Source organism: Pteropus alecto, unplaced genomic scaffold (assembly GCF_000325575.1).
Source record: "Pteropus alecto unplaced genomic scaffold, ASM32557v1 scaffold113, whole genome shotgun sequence".
Classification (NCBI taxonomy): Eukaryota; Metazoa; Chordata; class Mammalia; order Chiroptera; family Pteropodidae; genus Pteropus; species Pteropus alecto.
The window spans coordinates 5,440,543-5,453,457 of record NW_006433949.1 but is presented as its reverse complement, the minus strand read 5'-3'; the positions used below and the strand labels follow the sequence as shown (position 1 = coordinate 5,453,457).

At 40.2% G+C, this 12,915-nt stretch overlaps 1 protein-coding gene and 1 non-coding gene across 10 annotated transcripts in view; one reads left to right on the top strand and one right to left on the bottom strand.

The window, feature by feature from the left end:
* Positions 1-12,915, top strand: part of CIT (citron rho-interacting serine/threonine kinase) — a 145,991-nt gene that overhangs the window by 105,464 nt on the left and 27,612 nt on the right. For 6 of the 9 annotated variants that reach the window (XM_025044529.1, XM_015586836.2, XM_015586838.2 and 3 more), the window contains 4 exons: positions 4,468-4,665; positions 5,303-5,523; positions 8,195-8,330; positions 10,239-10,343. In XM_025044529.1, coding sequence (XP_024900297.1) covers positions 4,468-4,665; positions 5,303-5,523; positions 8,195-8,330; positions 10,239-10,343 — 660 coding nt within the window. The remainder of the gene's footprint in view (positions 1-4,467; positions 4,666-5,302; positions 5,524-8,194; positions 8,331-10,238; positions 10,344-12,915) is intronic. The other 3 variants (XM_015586835.2, XM_025044530.1, XM_015586839.2) reach the window with 1 other exon arrangement.
* Positions 6,445-6,563, bottom strand: LOC112477241. The gene has a single exon (XR_003045373.1). It is a non-coding gene; the product is annotated as a 5S ribosomal RNA (ribosomal RNA).

The window sequence follows — 12,915 nt, the reverse complement described above, 5'->3', positions numbered from 1 at the left end:
TTCCTCTATTCTCGCCTCCCTTGAGAGGATGCATTCTGTTCCTGTTTTCTTTTGCCCTACTTTTTAAATTTCTTATTACCTTGGTTTCTTATTTTACACAAGAATTTTTTGCTTATGTTATATACATACTCATAAATGATCACTGAATAAAATATAGATCATTTTGTGACTGTGATTTTTTTTTTTTTTTACATTACTCTTTTTTTCCTAAAATAAACTTGGATGTATTTTAAATGTGTACATCAGTAATCCTTCATCTGGAGGTTTCTTTTCTCTTTTTTTAGTCTTTTGGCATAAGAACTTAAACTTTTTTTATAGTTTTATTGAGAAATAATTGGAGTACAATTACCCAATGAGTTTTTAAATGTGTATATATCTATGAAACCAGCAAAACAATAAAAAAAGTTGAACATATCCATCATCCTCAGAAGTTTCCTTGTGCTCCTTTGTAATCCACTCTCCCTCACATTTTTTAAATTGGAAGTTTAGGGGTTTTTTAAATTTTATTTTTTATTTTTATTATCATTTTTTATATATTTATTTATTTATTTTTGAAGTTTAATTTTTAAAAGAATATAGCAATATGTAGAATGAATTTGGTTACTTTCTTATGTCACTCTTAGACTCTCTTTATTCCTCAAATTTGCTTTTTATGGAACAGTGACCTCTAATTCTTCCTTTGCTTACCTCTGGCATTCTGTGGAGAAGCCTCTGGGGGCCTCTTTAAGCGGAAGGAGACACTCCCACCTACATTTTGTCTAGAGCAGCTGGGTAGTTCAGTGGTCCAAACCATGTGCTTTGGTGTCAGGCAGACCGGGTTCAGATCCTAAATTGGCCTCTTGGTAACGTATGTGATATTATCCTCCCAAGCCTCTTAACACGAGGATAACTTGTTATGTCCTCGATTATAAGACACATAATTCATTTCATAACTGCTCTTTGGCAACTGGGTGAGGGAAGAGAGACTGCTGCTTTTAGTTCCAATATACATTCAAATTTCAGAAACAGTAAAACTTAGGAAACACTGAGTCATAAAATCAGAAACCTGGTAATAATACCTATTCTATGGGGTTCCTGCAAGAATTAAATGAGCTGATGCATCGAAGTGCTTTGCACAGGGCCTGATCCATAGATAGTGCTAAAAAGTATTGGTTACTGTTATTATTTTATTATTTTGGATTTATGACATCATCTTTGTTGAGAAAAGGGTTCTGTTCCTTAAAAATGTTTGAATGAAAACTACCACTTTAGAACAATACTTGGTGACCATAGTCGATCTCAGTTATATTTTCGCAAGTTCAAAGACTGCTTTCAAGACAGACACTTCAGGAGAGTGTGGTGGGCGTTCCTTTCTCGCTGGCGCCGAGATGGTCTCTGCTAGGAAGCGTCATCATCGTTACTGCTGGGGACTCTTATAATTATAACTCAGTTGATAGAAGCTCCCAGTGAGCAGCTTTTAAAAAGCTCAAGAACAGTAGGATTTTCAAGCTCTGACCATTTCTATATTTTGAAGTGATTTAAAAAAGGATTCGATTCAATCTGGCACCTAAAACCCTACCTAAGGCTGTTTTGGAGGGGAGTTGGTGGGCAAACATATGACACAGTTTTAATTATGAATCAATCTGTCAGCTATAAGATTAAAAATAAATAATATGCAAATAGCTCCCTTCAAGAAAGAACCAGGCATTAAAATGGGATTAAAATAGGACTTCAGTCCTGTGTCTTTGTAGCCTGATACTGTCTGATTGGTTTCCTCAGCCCATCATGCCGTGGAACATTTACCTGGTAACGTTCCCTCACTGGTCTCCCAGCCAGGTGGGAAAGGTTAACATCTATTCCTCAGGAAGAGGTTTTCATGAAAGCCTTGAAAAGCAACAGATAACCTCAAATAGAAGCTTTTAAAAATTTTTTGACACCGAGAGATTATTTTTTATATCCTTGTATTCTCTTAGAACTGCACCAAGATCTCTTATCTGCAGAAACGGTGCATAAGAAAGCTGCATTATGATGCTGTCTCCCTCATCTTTTTTTTACTGCTAAGATTGAATCAGCCTTTCGGTTTATCTTTTTTATTCTCTATCCTTGGAGCTTAAAGGTTAACAGACTCTAATACAGTAAAAAGATCGTTTGCCCTTGTGGAGAGAAATGTACCAAGGGCCACAAAGTAGACCCAAGAATTCTTCTTGCACATTACCTGCTTCAAAATCACCTATTGTCTATTATTATACTTTTTAAAGTCAGTTGAATATCTGCAAACTCAATAATGTGTGTATGTGTCTAACAATACCATAACTCCAGCAACTCGAAACAGAGTCACAAGCTAAACATCTTATGGCTTGGGCAGAAAGAATATATAAAAAGTCTAAATGAGTTAAAATGCTTTCATGAGTGCTTGGGTGCTTCACACAGACACATAAGTCTTCTCTTGTCCAATGGGCAAAATAGAGATGACGACAAAATATAGAACATGCAATCACAAACCACATGTCGAAATCAAAGACATGCAACCCCTTGAAAACTAGAAGACAACAGGGAAACAGGACCCTTCCTGCTCCAATGGACACATCTCAAATGAAGTGAGAATAATAATCTTGGCACCTCATTGACTTTTTTCAAGTGCTGCTTCTTAAGCACTTCATAATTTAATTTTGGGAGAAAAAGAAGAGGTAGCAAAAATGGATTCATAACAAATTGAATTTTTTTCCCCATAAATCTTAAGGAAAGGAAGCGGGTACCCACAGGCTTAAATATGTCTTCAAATGGCAAGGAAATTATTTTGGCAATGTGTATGTTCTTATGTCAACAGATTTTATGTAGTCTATTTGCTCCTCAAGAGGCACCACCGTAATCTTTAAAATGAAGCATCATCTTTATTTTTATCCCTTGGTACTTAAGGTGCAAGAAAATTCAGAACATTAAAACAGTAGTAACAGGAGAGTAGTAAATATAGTATTTACCTTCATGTCACAGATAGAGAAACCAACCCATCAGAGTTCAAAGACGCTTCTTGGGGGCTCCTGAATTCATTTTATTATGTAGCTTCCAAGCCAGTTTACCTCAGTCTTGTTTTTCTTTGGACAAGAGGTAGAAGGAATCATAGTAGTTAAATGGTGACATTGGCAGTCTAGGATGAAAACTATCTGAAACGTAACTGCCTGCCAGGAATGACAAACCTGTACTGTTTTCCTATTTTTTTCCCCCGATAAAGGAGTCTCAGCTAAGAACCCAGCCAGATACCCTTTATTCCCCCTTTTGTAGCCGACAGTGTGCTTCAAACCAGTACTTTAGGGATTAACATGGCTTCTGACATTAAAATACAAATTTCTAGACCATTTACTACATTAAATGCCTATCAGCTCAGTTAAAGTGGGAAGCTGAGTTGTGTGAGCCACATTGAACAAATGTACTTAATTGATGCTCTTTAATTCTATATGCCTGAGAAGGTTTTTTTTTTTAATTGCTAATCAAAGGTGGTTAAAATAGAGAATTAGCCATGGAAACAGTGGTAACATTTCATAAACGAGCTCTACTCTAAGTTTGAAAATTGGAAATAATTAATAATCATAGGCTTAAAGGCATTTCCTTTTAATTTACATCTTTTTGTTACATCAAATTTAATTTACTGCCTGTGTGCCTCATTCCAACTATGGTAAGAAAATTGCCCTTAAACTTTTAAAGTATTATATATAAAAGCTCTCTGCAAGCGCCAATACTGAGCCTTTGCAGAGAGAATAGGAAAGCCAAATGCACTGAAATTGAAGTCATTCTGCCATTGAACAGGGAAATAATTTAGCAAAACCAGATTAAATCTCTCAATAAAAAGACAGTTTCATATACGTGCCTTCCCATTTTCTGATAGCTAACCGTATAAAAAAAATACCATTAAAGTGATGCCATGGTACAATATTAAATTTTCAGGATTATTCTGAGCTTCCCCTAAGTTTCTTTTTTTACCTTTGTTGCATGAAATTAAATTTACTGTCTGAGATATTATTAAAATAACTCTTAATGTCCTTCACTCAGTCTTCCTTGATAAGAACTGTATTTTGCTTTCTAAGACTATCTATCTCCAATTATAACGTCTCGATGGTGTCATAGGCATTTCACGATTGTGATACCTTTTTCTTCGGTTTGTGTTTTGCACTTTGTATTATCGTCCAATAACTTTATCATGTTTAAAGTTGCCCCTTCTATGTGGTCTTCACTTTCGATCGATTTGCCACATTTTCCAGGTGAATCCTGGGTTAGAAAGAAACAGAGACTTTTCCTTTTCTACCACAGCATGTGTGTCTTAGCGCTTGGTGGGCGTGGGAGTGTGGGTGTGGCTCTTGTAGTTGGATAGGCAAACTCGTGAGCCACACTTTGATTGTCATTGTCATGCACGTTCAAAAACCCATGGCTCTAGAAGCAATTTTTCATTTTAAATGGGCTGGCTTGGTATGTAACTGGTCTCCTTTTCTCTTTTAGGTAATCACAGACCTGGAGGAGCAGCTAAACCAGCTGACCGAGGACAACGCTGAGCTCAACAACCAAAATTTCTACTTGTCCAAACAACTCGATGAGGCTTCTGGCGCCAACGATGAGATAGTGCAGCTGCGAAGTGAAGTGGACCATCTCCGCCGTGAGATCACGGAGAGAGAGATGCAGCTCACCAGCCAGAAGCAAGTAAGGATGGTTAACAGCGTCAGACATCCCTGGGACACTAGATTTTTAGAAGGGGGGACTGGTGCATCTCTCCCTGGGGTTCCAAGACTGAACCTAGCCATTAAATGGGCTCTGTTTAAAAATCATGTCTGTGTTTTGAAAGCTTGGGGGTTTTAAAAATGGCCTTTAAAAGTGTGTAGTTCTTAATTTTGATTGAAAAAATTAAAAATAAATAGAATACTTTGGGAGGCTAGTGTGAGCCACTTGATTTTTTTTTTTTTTTTTTTATGAAATGAAAGGTTTTATTTGCAACTTATACAACTTTAAGAAAAAAACACTGTTTAGAATCTGACATAGGCTAAGTTAAACATTTTGTCGTATGAAAAACACTGGCAGTATACTTGTCTTGAAATAATTCAGACATATCATTAAATGAATGAGCCACTTGATTTTTAAGCAAGGTCTCTTAAAAGGTCCCCCTGGTCTTGCTTTGGCTTCTGCCTAGAAGATCGCAGCAGAAATCGCCTTCCATCTCATCCGGTCCCCTCGGTCTGTAGAAGAAAAAGATAAGCTGTATTTATGCTGTAGTTAGAAACTTGTGCTTTTCTGGAGCCAATCCGACAAAAGTAACATCCAGGAAATCCTCATTTGATACAAGGCACAACTCAGTGGTACTGATTTGCAGACGATGGAGGCGCTGAAGACCACCTGCACGATGCTGGAAGAACAGGTCATGGACTTGGAGGCCCTGAACGACGAGCTGCTGGAAAAGGAGCGGCAGTGGGAGGCGTGGAGGAGCGTCCTCGGCGACGAGAAGTCCCAGTTCGAGTGTCGGGTTCGAGAGTTACAGAGGATGCTGGACACCGAGAAACAGAGCAGGTGGGACTTTCTGTTTGTAGAACGCCGATGGTCAGGGCGACCGATTGTCCCAGCTCGCCCAGGACTGAGAAGTTTCCTGGGACAGAAGACTTTCCGTGCTGACACTGGGAGACTCTTGGGCAAACTGGGATGGGTTGGTCATCCCCGCTTTAGCTATGGTCAGTGTCAGCTGGAGTCTGTGGCAGTAGCGGGCATCTGTTTACCCTGTGCAGAGGCCTGCGAAGCAGAGCAGGACAATTATCTCAGGGCTTTCTTTGCAGAAACTCTTTCCTCAGGCTTCATGTCATCATGACCATGTAGCAGGACCATCACCAGCTTAACCCCTGTGTTGTGTATGATGTTAGTCTTCCCTCTGCCCTGGGGTTCCTCAGCCTTGGCACTGTTGACAGTTTGGGCCCAATGATCTTTTGTCATGGGGGCCATCCTGTGTATTGTATGACGTTGAACATCAATCATCCCTGGTCTTTACCCACTAGACGCTGGTAGCAGTACCCCCTCCTCAAGTTGTGACAACCAAAAATGTCTCCAGACATTGTCCAGTGTCCCCTGAGGGTACGGAACCATCCCCAGTTGAGAACTGCTTTACAAGAATAGCTTTTTTTCTTTTTCCCCTTGGTAGGAAATAAGTTCAGTTCAGGCAGTGCTCAGTTTTCCCACTTTTGTTTCCATGTCCCCCGGCTAGGATCCCGTTCCTGCCAGGGCCACGATGGTGCAGGTTGTGTCCTGCATGGCCCTAGGGGGTGCCATTCACACTGAAGACATCATAGATTTGAGGATCTGTATGAGGATCTATTAGGACATTTTTTAAAATTAATTAATTTATATATTTATTTTTTATTTTTTAGGCGAGGCAACACTTGGTTGACCTCACAGGTTGCAAGGACCTTGTCAGCTTACAATCCCTTGTTTTTTTATTTTTTACACCTACAGCACCTGGTCTTCCTAGGTGGTCTCCCATCCAAGTACTAACCAGGCCCGACCCTGCTTAGCTTCCGAGATCAGATGGGATTGGGCATGTTCAGGGTGGCATGGCCGTAGACTGTCTTAGGACAGTTTTTACAGCTCATGACAGGAAAGTGTTTTGCTCTAATAAAATTGCTATATTAAGAGAGTTTACCAGCAGGTGGAATTAGGTGCCTTTTTCCAGCTTGCACAAAGGTACCACGTCAGCTACTTTGCGCCCCATGACTTCAGGTCTGCACAACCAAATTGTATTCATTCTTCATAACCTCGCTAATGTCACCTTCCTCTGAAACACACCTTCCTGTGATACTCCTTAAGGAAGATAAAGTATACATAGAAATATTTATCATTTAGTTGGATTCTATCAGGCTCACTTTAGTATTTCCCACATTAACTTGACCACAGTAAACTCAACTAAAAGTGTTGGATGTTTAATGTATGCTGAGTCAGTAAAACTAGAAAATATTGGAGACAAAAGATGAGCACTCTTAAATTCTAGAGAAACTGGTAGAAATAGTCCGTTTTTGGACATCCTCCTTTGCAGGGTATTTGCCGATGTGAAGGGCTCCCGTTTTAAGACCGCCTGTTCTTTCCACCGAATTCTTGGGCCCCTCCAAATCTCATGGTACATTCTGCTTCCTTACACACAGACTCCCTCCCTTCTACTCTCAAGTTTAGCTCCTCTCCTAGCTATTTCTAGAGTCCTTCAGAGAAAATTTTTGGGGTCAGAAGCTGGCTTCAGAATCAAGAAACACACAGGCACACATGGAATATAATTATGGACTGCGCTTAGATATTTCATGCATACTTTCAGGGGCAATTATAAAAGGTCTTTCCTCCCCTCCCCTTCCCCTTCCCCCTCCCCCTCCTTCTCCCTCTCTCCCCCCGCAACCCTATTTTGGTGTTATATGGGATACCGAGATGAGTAAAATCTAATTCTTAATTCTTGTCCTCAAGAGGCTAAGACTCTAGTAGAGGAGATAAACTATGCATGAAGATACTTATCACCTAAAATAGAGAGTGGGGTGTGCCAGGAGAGAAGCGTGCTTCGGATACAGAGTAAGGGGAGGGGATGTGGCCTTTGAGTTTGTCCTTGAAGGCTGAGTGAGGTTCGGGTTTGTAGGGTCGGGAACCGGAGTGCTGCCAGCAGAGGAGCTTGTACAAGCCCAGGCGTTGAAGTAAGAGCCATGTGGGGGAAGGGAAGTGATTTTCCTAGTTTGCTTCTAGTTTTTCTATTCTCTAACCTTCTTTACGTTCATCAAATTCAAGTTTGTTTCCTGACAAGCACCCAAAACGTAACGTCTTGCATATACTTCGAGTAGAGGCAATGTTTGCTGGAATAGGGTCTGCCATGGTCCTCTGCACCCAGGGGTACTTCAGTGGGACCTCATTCCATTTCCACTCTCATGGGAGGGGGTGACAGCCTTGACACATCCTCTCAGCCCAGTCGCATTTGGAAAAAAATGCCTCTTCTCCTTCAGCCTTTCCAAGTGAGTGCTCACAGGAACTTTACCTTTGAAGAGTTTCTTTACCTAAGGCCTAAAGTGGGTCAGATCTTTGCTCTATAATAATTTGGAAAGCAAGACATAACTTGGAACTGGGACTCAGGGTCGGGCGTCTGTCCAGCCCACAGCCTGTTTGGTTGCTCATCAGGACTAGAGATGGTAATGGTGGGACTTCTGAAAGCGGGCCTGTGTTTCTCCTGCAGGGCAAGAGCCGATCAGCGGATCACCGAGTCGCGCCAGGTGGTTGAGCTGGCAGTGAAGGAACACAAGGCTGAGATTCTCGCTCTGCAGCAGGCTCTCAAAGAACAGAAGCTGAAAGCCGAGAGCCTCTCTGACAAGGTCAGCACCTGTCCCTTCTGCCTCTTAGGAAAACATTTCCATTTCCTTCATTTAGAAGACATACTTGATACAAATGCAGATGCGATCCGTGGTCAACATGTTTCACAAACATGCATTTACTCAGTCCAGTGACGTCTCACGGTCACGCTTCACCCTGGGACATCCCTGGCTGACAGTAGTGTGGGTGGTGCGGCGGGCACTGGGATGTTGCCGTCAGCCAGTGACGTCGCAACATCTGCCAGCCTGGGCCCCTGAGATGTGAATTTTGACCTGCGCATACAGCTCTCTCATTTTCTGGCACTTGATTTCCGGGAGGCTTTGTAGATTTAATGTCGAGCATCCTCGAGAAGTGCTTGATGGCAAGGACTAATGCTCATTCCATCGCCGCAGTAGGAGGCAGCTCAGCCTCTCTGTGTTCCAAGTCCAGGGAAGAGGTAGAGTCTGATGACAATGCAGGCCCTCAGTATTTCACACTGGAAGTGTGTGTTCGGTCCGTGTAGCACTCCGTGTTGTGTTTACAATGTGACGTGCCAATGGTTGGAGATTTTATTTGTTATTCTTGAAAGAGATTTTGAATAGATGCTTCACCGTTACATATGAGGAAAGTGAAGATCAGAGACATTTTATGTATACACGTAGACTCACACGGACGTATCTTTTTACATGCACACATATAAAATAATCTGAATTTTGTATTTTGTGTAACTTTTGTTATTTCATGATTATAAAAATCATTATTTGGGGGTCATTGTGGAAGATATAGAAACACAGGAAAATAAAGGAAAATATGACGTAATCGGTCACTACTCATATCGGTGAATTTGTAATCTTTTCTTTGCATGATATGTTTATGTGTACACACACACATATACACAAATACATTTATAAATTTAAGTTCTTACTATATAAATAGCTTTACATCTTTTTTAAAAAAATCACATAACTAGGGGCTTTTCTTGAGTTATTGAATATTTTTTGAACATGTAGTTCTAAAAACATAAATTACATGGAGATACCTATTTTAATTATGCCGCTTGTGTTGGAAATTTGAGCTTCTTCCAATTTATTTTTGTCATTATAAATAGCACAGTGATAAACATAAATCTTTATGGACATCCATGATTATTTTTCTTACCAGAATTTTATAGAAACACAATTTTTGGATTCAGAGCTAGAGCTTGCCATCAGGAATATGCCTGAGTTCTTTGATACTGGCTTACTACCTTTTTTTTAATTATAAGGAAAGCAAATATATTATTTAGAGATAAGTGAGCCCTTTTGTATTTAACGTGAAGAAATTTTTTTTCTATTTGTCAGTTCTTAAAATATTCTACAGCGAAGTTCTACCCATCCTTTAATATTCCAGACATTCTGATGCCATCTTTTCTTGATACTTGGTAATTCAGGATGAATTTCTCTTCTCCATACCTCTTTTATTAAAACTGTCATCTTATAAAGCAGTCTCATTATTTGTGTATGTGCCTCGTTACGGGCCATTTAGCTTTTACTGATTATTTAATTTGGCCAAAACATGTTAGAAAAATTCCTGAGCAGTTATTCTCTTAGAACTAATCACAGCGTGCTTGCTCACACATGCGCTCTCAATCTCTCTCTCTCTCTCTCTCTCTCTCTCTCTCTCTCTCTCTCTCTCTCTCTCTCTCTGTGTGTGTGTGTGTGTGTGTGTGTATAAAACCCATCCCTCAAAAATAATAATCTATCCTCATAGAATAACTTATATAAAGCTTATCTGTGATATGGGCCTTTTTTTATACTTGAACAAACACTTATGTTCCGACCTTTAGAACTTGATTATTCTTTACATGTGAAGGTTTTTGGATATTTGCAAAAGTCGTTAGCATCCAACAGTCCTAAATGTGGTAACATGGCCAATTTTTTTCAAATGTCCAGCTCAACGACCTGGAGAAGAAACATGCCATGCTTGAAATGAACGCCCGCAGTTTACAACAGAAACTGGAGACCGAACGAGAGCTCAAACAAAGACTTCTGGAAGAGGTGAGTGGGAAACGCCTGGCGAACAGAGGCAGGTGGAATTTTGAAAGTAAAAATTGGTTGTGTTCAGGTGGTCAGATCCAAATTAGATGTTTAAATTTTGCAATTGGAATTTTCGAGGAAGAGTAAGGTGGTCAGTTAATGTTTTCTTGAAGGTATTTAACACGTTAAAAGAATGTGTCTTGAAGGCCAGAAGTTCCCTTTGTCATCCGTGTCCTCCCTCCCACATGGTGCTTAATTGAATGTTGAGCCCAGAGTGAATATGTGCCATGTGGAAGTTTATTAAATATACTGGTGAATGAATATTGAGATAACATTGTTCTTAATATCCGAAGTATATTAAGTTTTCAGGCTGATAGAACATCCATGTGAATTAGTTTCAAGCACAGGGCAGAGACCTGATCAGATTTTGCTGAGTACCAAATTTTGTGAAGACTTTTGGACATTCCGTTAATTCAATTAAAAAAAAAATTATGCCCTGCTTTTGAGACATAAAATGAAAAGCTCACATTAATCTCCTAAACCCATCCCTTGTATTATTTCCTGTTCTTTTGTAGCAGAAACCTGAAAATCACTAATTAAAGTGACAACCATTTCCCACTCCCAACCAAAGGCCTCTATGTTGAATCGCCGATGAGTCTGCTTGGTTCTTTAGAATTGACCAAACAGGACAAATGCACTTATGAAGATGTTTAATGAGAAGTTAGACTCCAAGAGTGTTCTGTTTAACTGTCAGTGAGCCTGACAGTTCAATGAACCAGAGTACCTCTTCTGCTTAATTGAGGTTTTATTGGATGGTACCCATAATCCCCAAAGGCCTCTGCTGGTAGAAATAATAGTGCTATATTATTAAGTTTGAAAAGTGTAGTGAAAATTTTGCAGGTCAGTATGAAATGTTCGATAGAATGATATTTTAAAAAACATGGGTGGGAGTTTGGGAAAGTTCAGGAGATGGAAGTGGTAATGGTTGCCCAATGGTGTGAATATACTTACTGCCACTGAACTATGCACTTAAAACGCTAAACTTTATGTGATGTATACTTTGCCACGAAAATTTTTTAAAATAAAATTAATTGTATATCTACATGGGTGGGAAATTCATGAAAGGCAGCACTAAGAACGCTATACGAGAAATTTAAAAGCCTTACTGGATGACCAAGTAGAGAATTATGGTCTTTCATCTGGAATGAATAGGCAGTATCCAGCTTTAGGCACATGTTGGAAACAGAAAGAACGAATAATCACTGATCTCGCCTGTCCTGTTTTCCTCCTGAGAAAGGGGAGTTGGCCCTGACAGCTCAGTACTTCGGTCCAAGGTTACACGGTGAGTCAGTGATAACGCTAGGAATAGAACGCTAGAATCCTGATTCAGACCTCTCGTTCTCGCTTCCAAACTGCATGAGAACGTTTCCAGTTTCCCAGTTTGTACCTCACAGATAGATTTTTGAGCACAGACATCTGGCTGACATTGAATTTGAGGCGGATTGAACCGACAGTTGAAACCATTATGAAACAAAGGACGATCATTTTTGTCCAAATGTAGCTAGGATCCGTCGTTGTGGTGTGCACCCTGGAAGCATGTGACCAAGGGCTGAACCCAGCTGTCCTCATCACTAATGATGAGGACACTGAACTATGCACTTAAAACGCTACAGAGACTTGTCAATGGGACCAGAATCTGGAAGGCATTTTGATGTGTCATCTAGTCCAAATTCCTAGCACTCACACCACTGTTCCCTTTATTCCTGCCCTTGGCAGACTTTGCTGATGGTTCTTTCTCCCAAATCTTTCCTCTTGGGACCCAAACGGCCTCAGAAGCTTTTTTGATATGGCACTTTACAGCCACTATTAGTTCACTGGAAGTAACGCCCGAGACGAAAGTCCTTTTGCCAATCCTGATCCCGTTCATCTCTTGTCCAAGGTAGAGAATCCCTTCCCCAACATTCCTCACCAATGGGCCTCCTTGAACCTCGGCCTAAATACTTACAATGACTTACATCCCAACCATTTTTCAGCAACTCTAATTCTTAGAAAGTCCTTTCTTATTTTGAACTAAAGCCTTTAACTTCTACCCATTGGTTCTATTAGGTTGAAACATTTGAAAATAGAGAACAGTCTGATATTTCCAACCAAAATAGGAAATTAATATTCAAATTACTTGATTATTAATGAAAATAACTAATGTTTAATGAGCACTTACAATGTGCCAGGTGCCTGAGTACTTTACATGTTCTGTGCGACAATTCTATAACTAATTCTATTATCTCCACGACAGTTGATTAAATATCTAAGTAGCTCTCCCACTCCAAATCGTCTTCTCTTTTCTAAATGAAACATTGCAAGTTTACGATGAGCTTTTCTGGTAAATTTATCTTTCCAAAGAGAGTTCCTCGGAGTCCGTGGGGTCTGAGCAGCACGGAATGCAGTGGGATATCTCCACCTCCCTTCCGGCCTCTGTAGACCTCTGCCAGTGACCTGGGTCCTTTGGGTGGCTTTATCACACCATCGACACCCATTGACCTGTTAAGTTACCACCTGCCCTTACACGAGCTGTTTTTTTCATCTTTACGTTCTG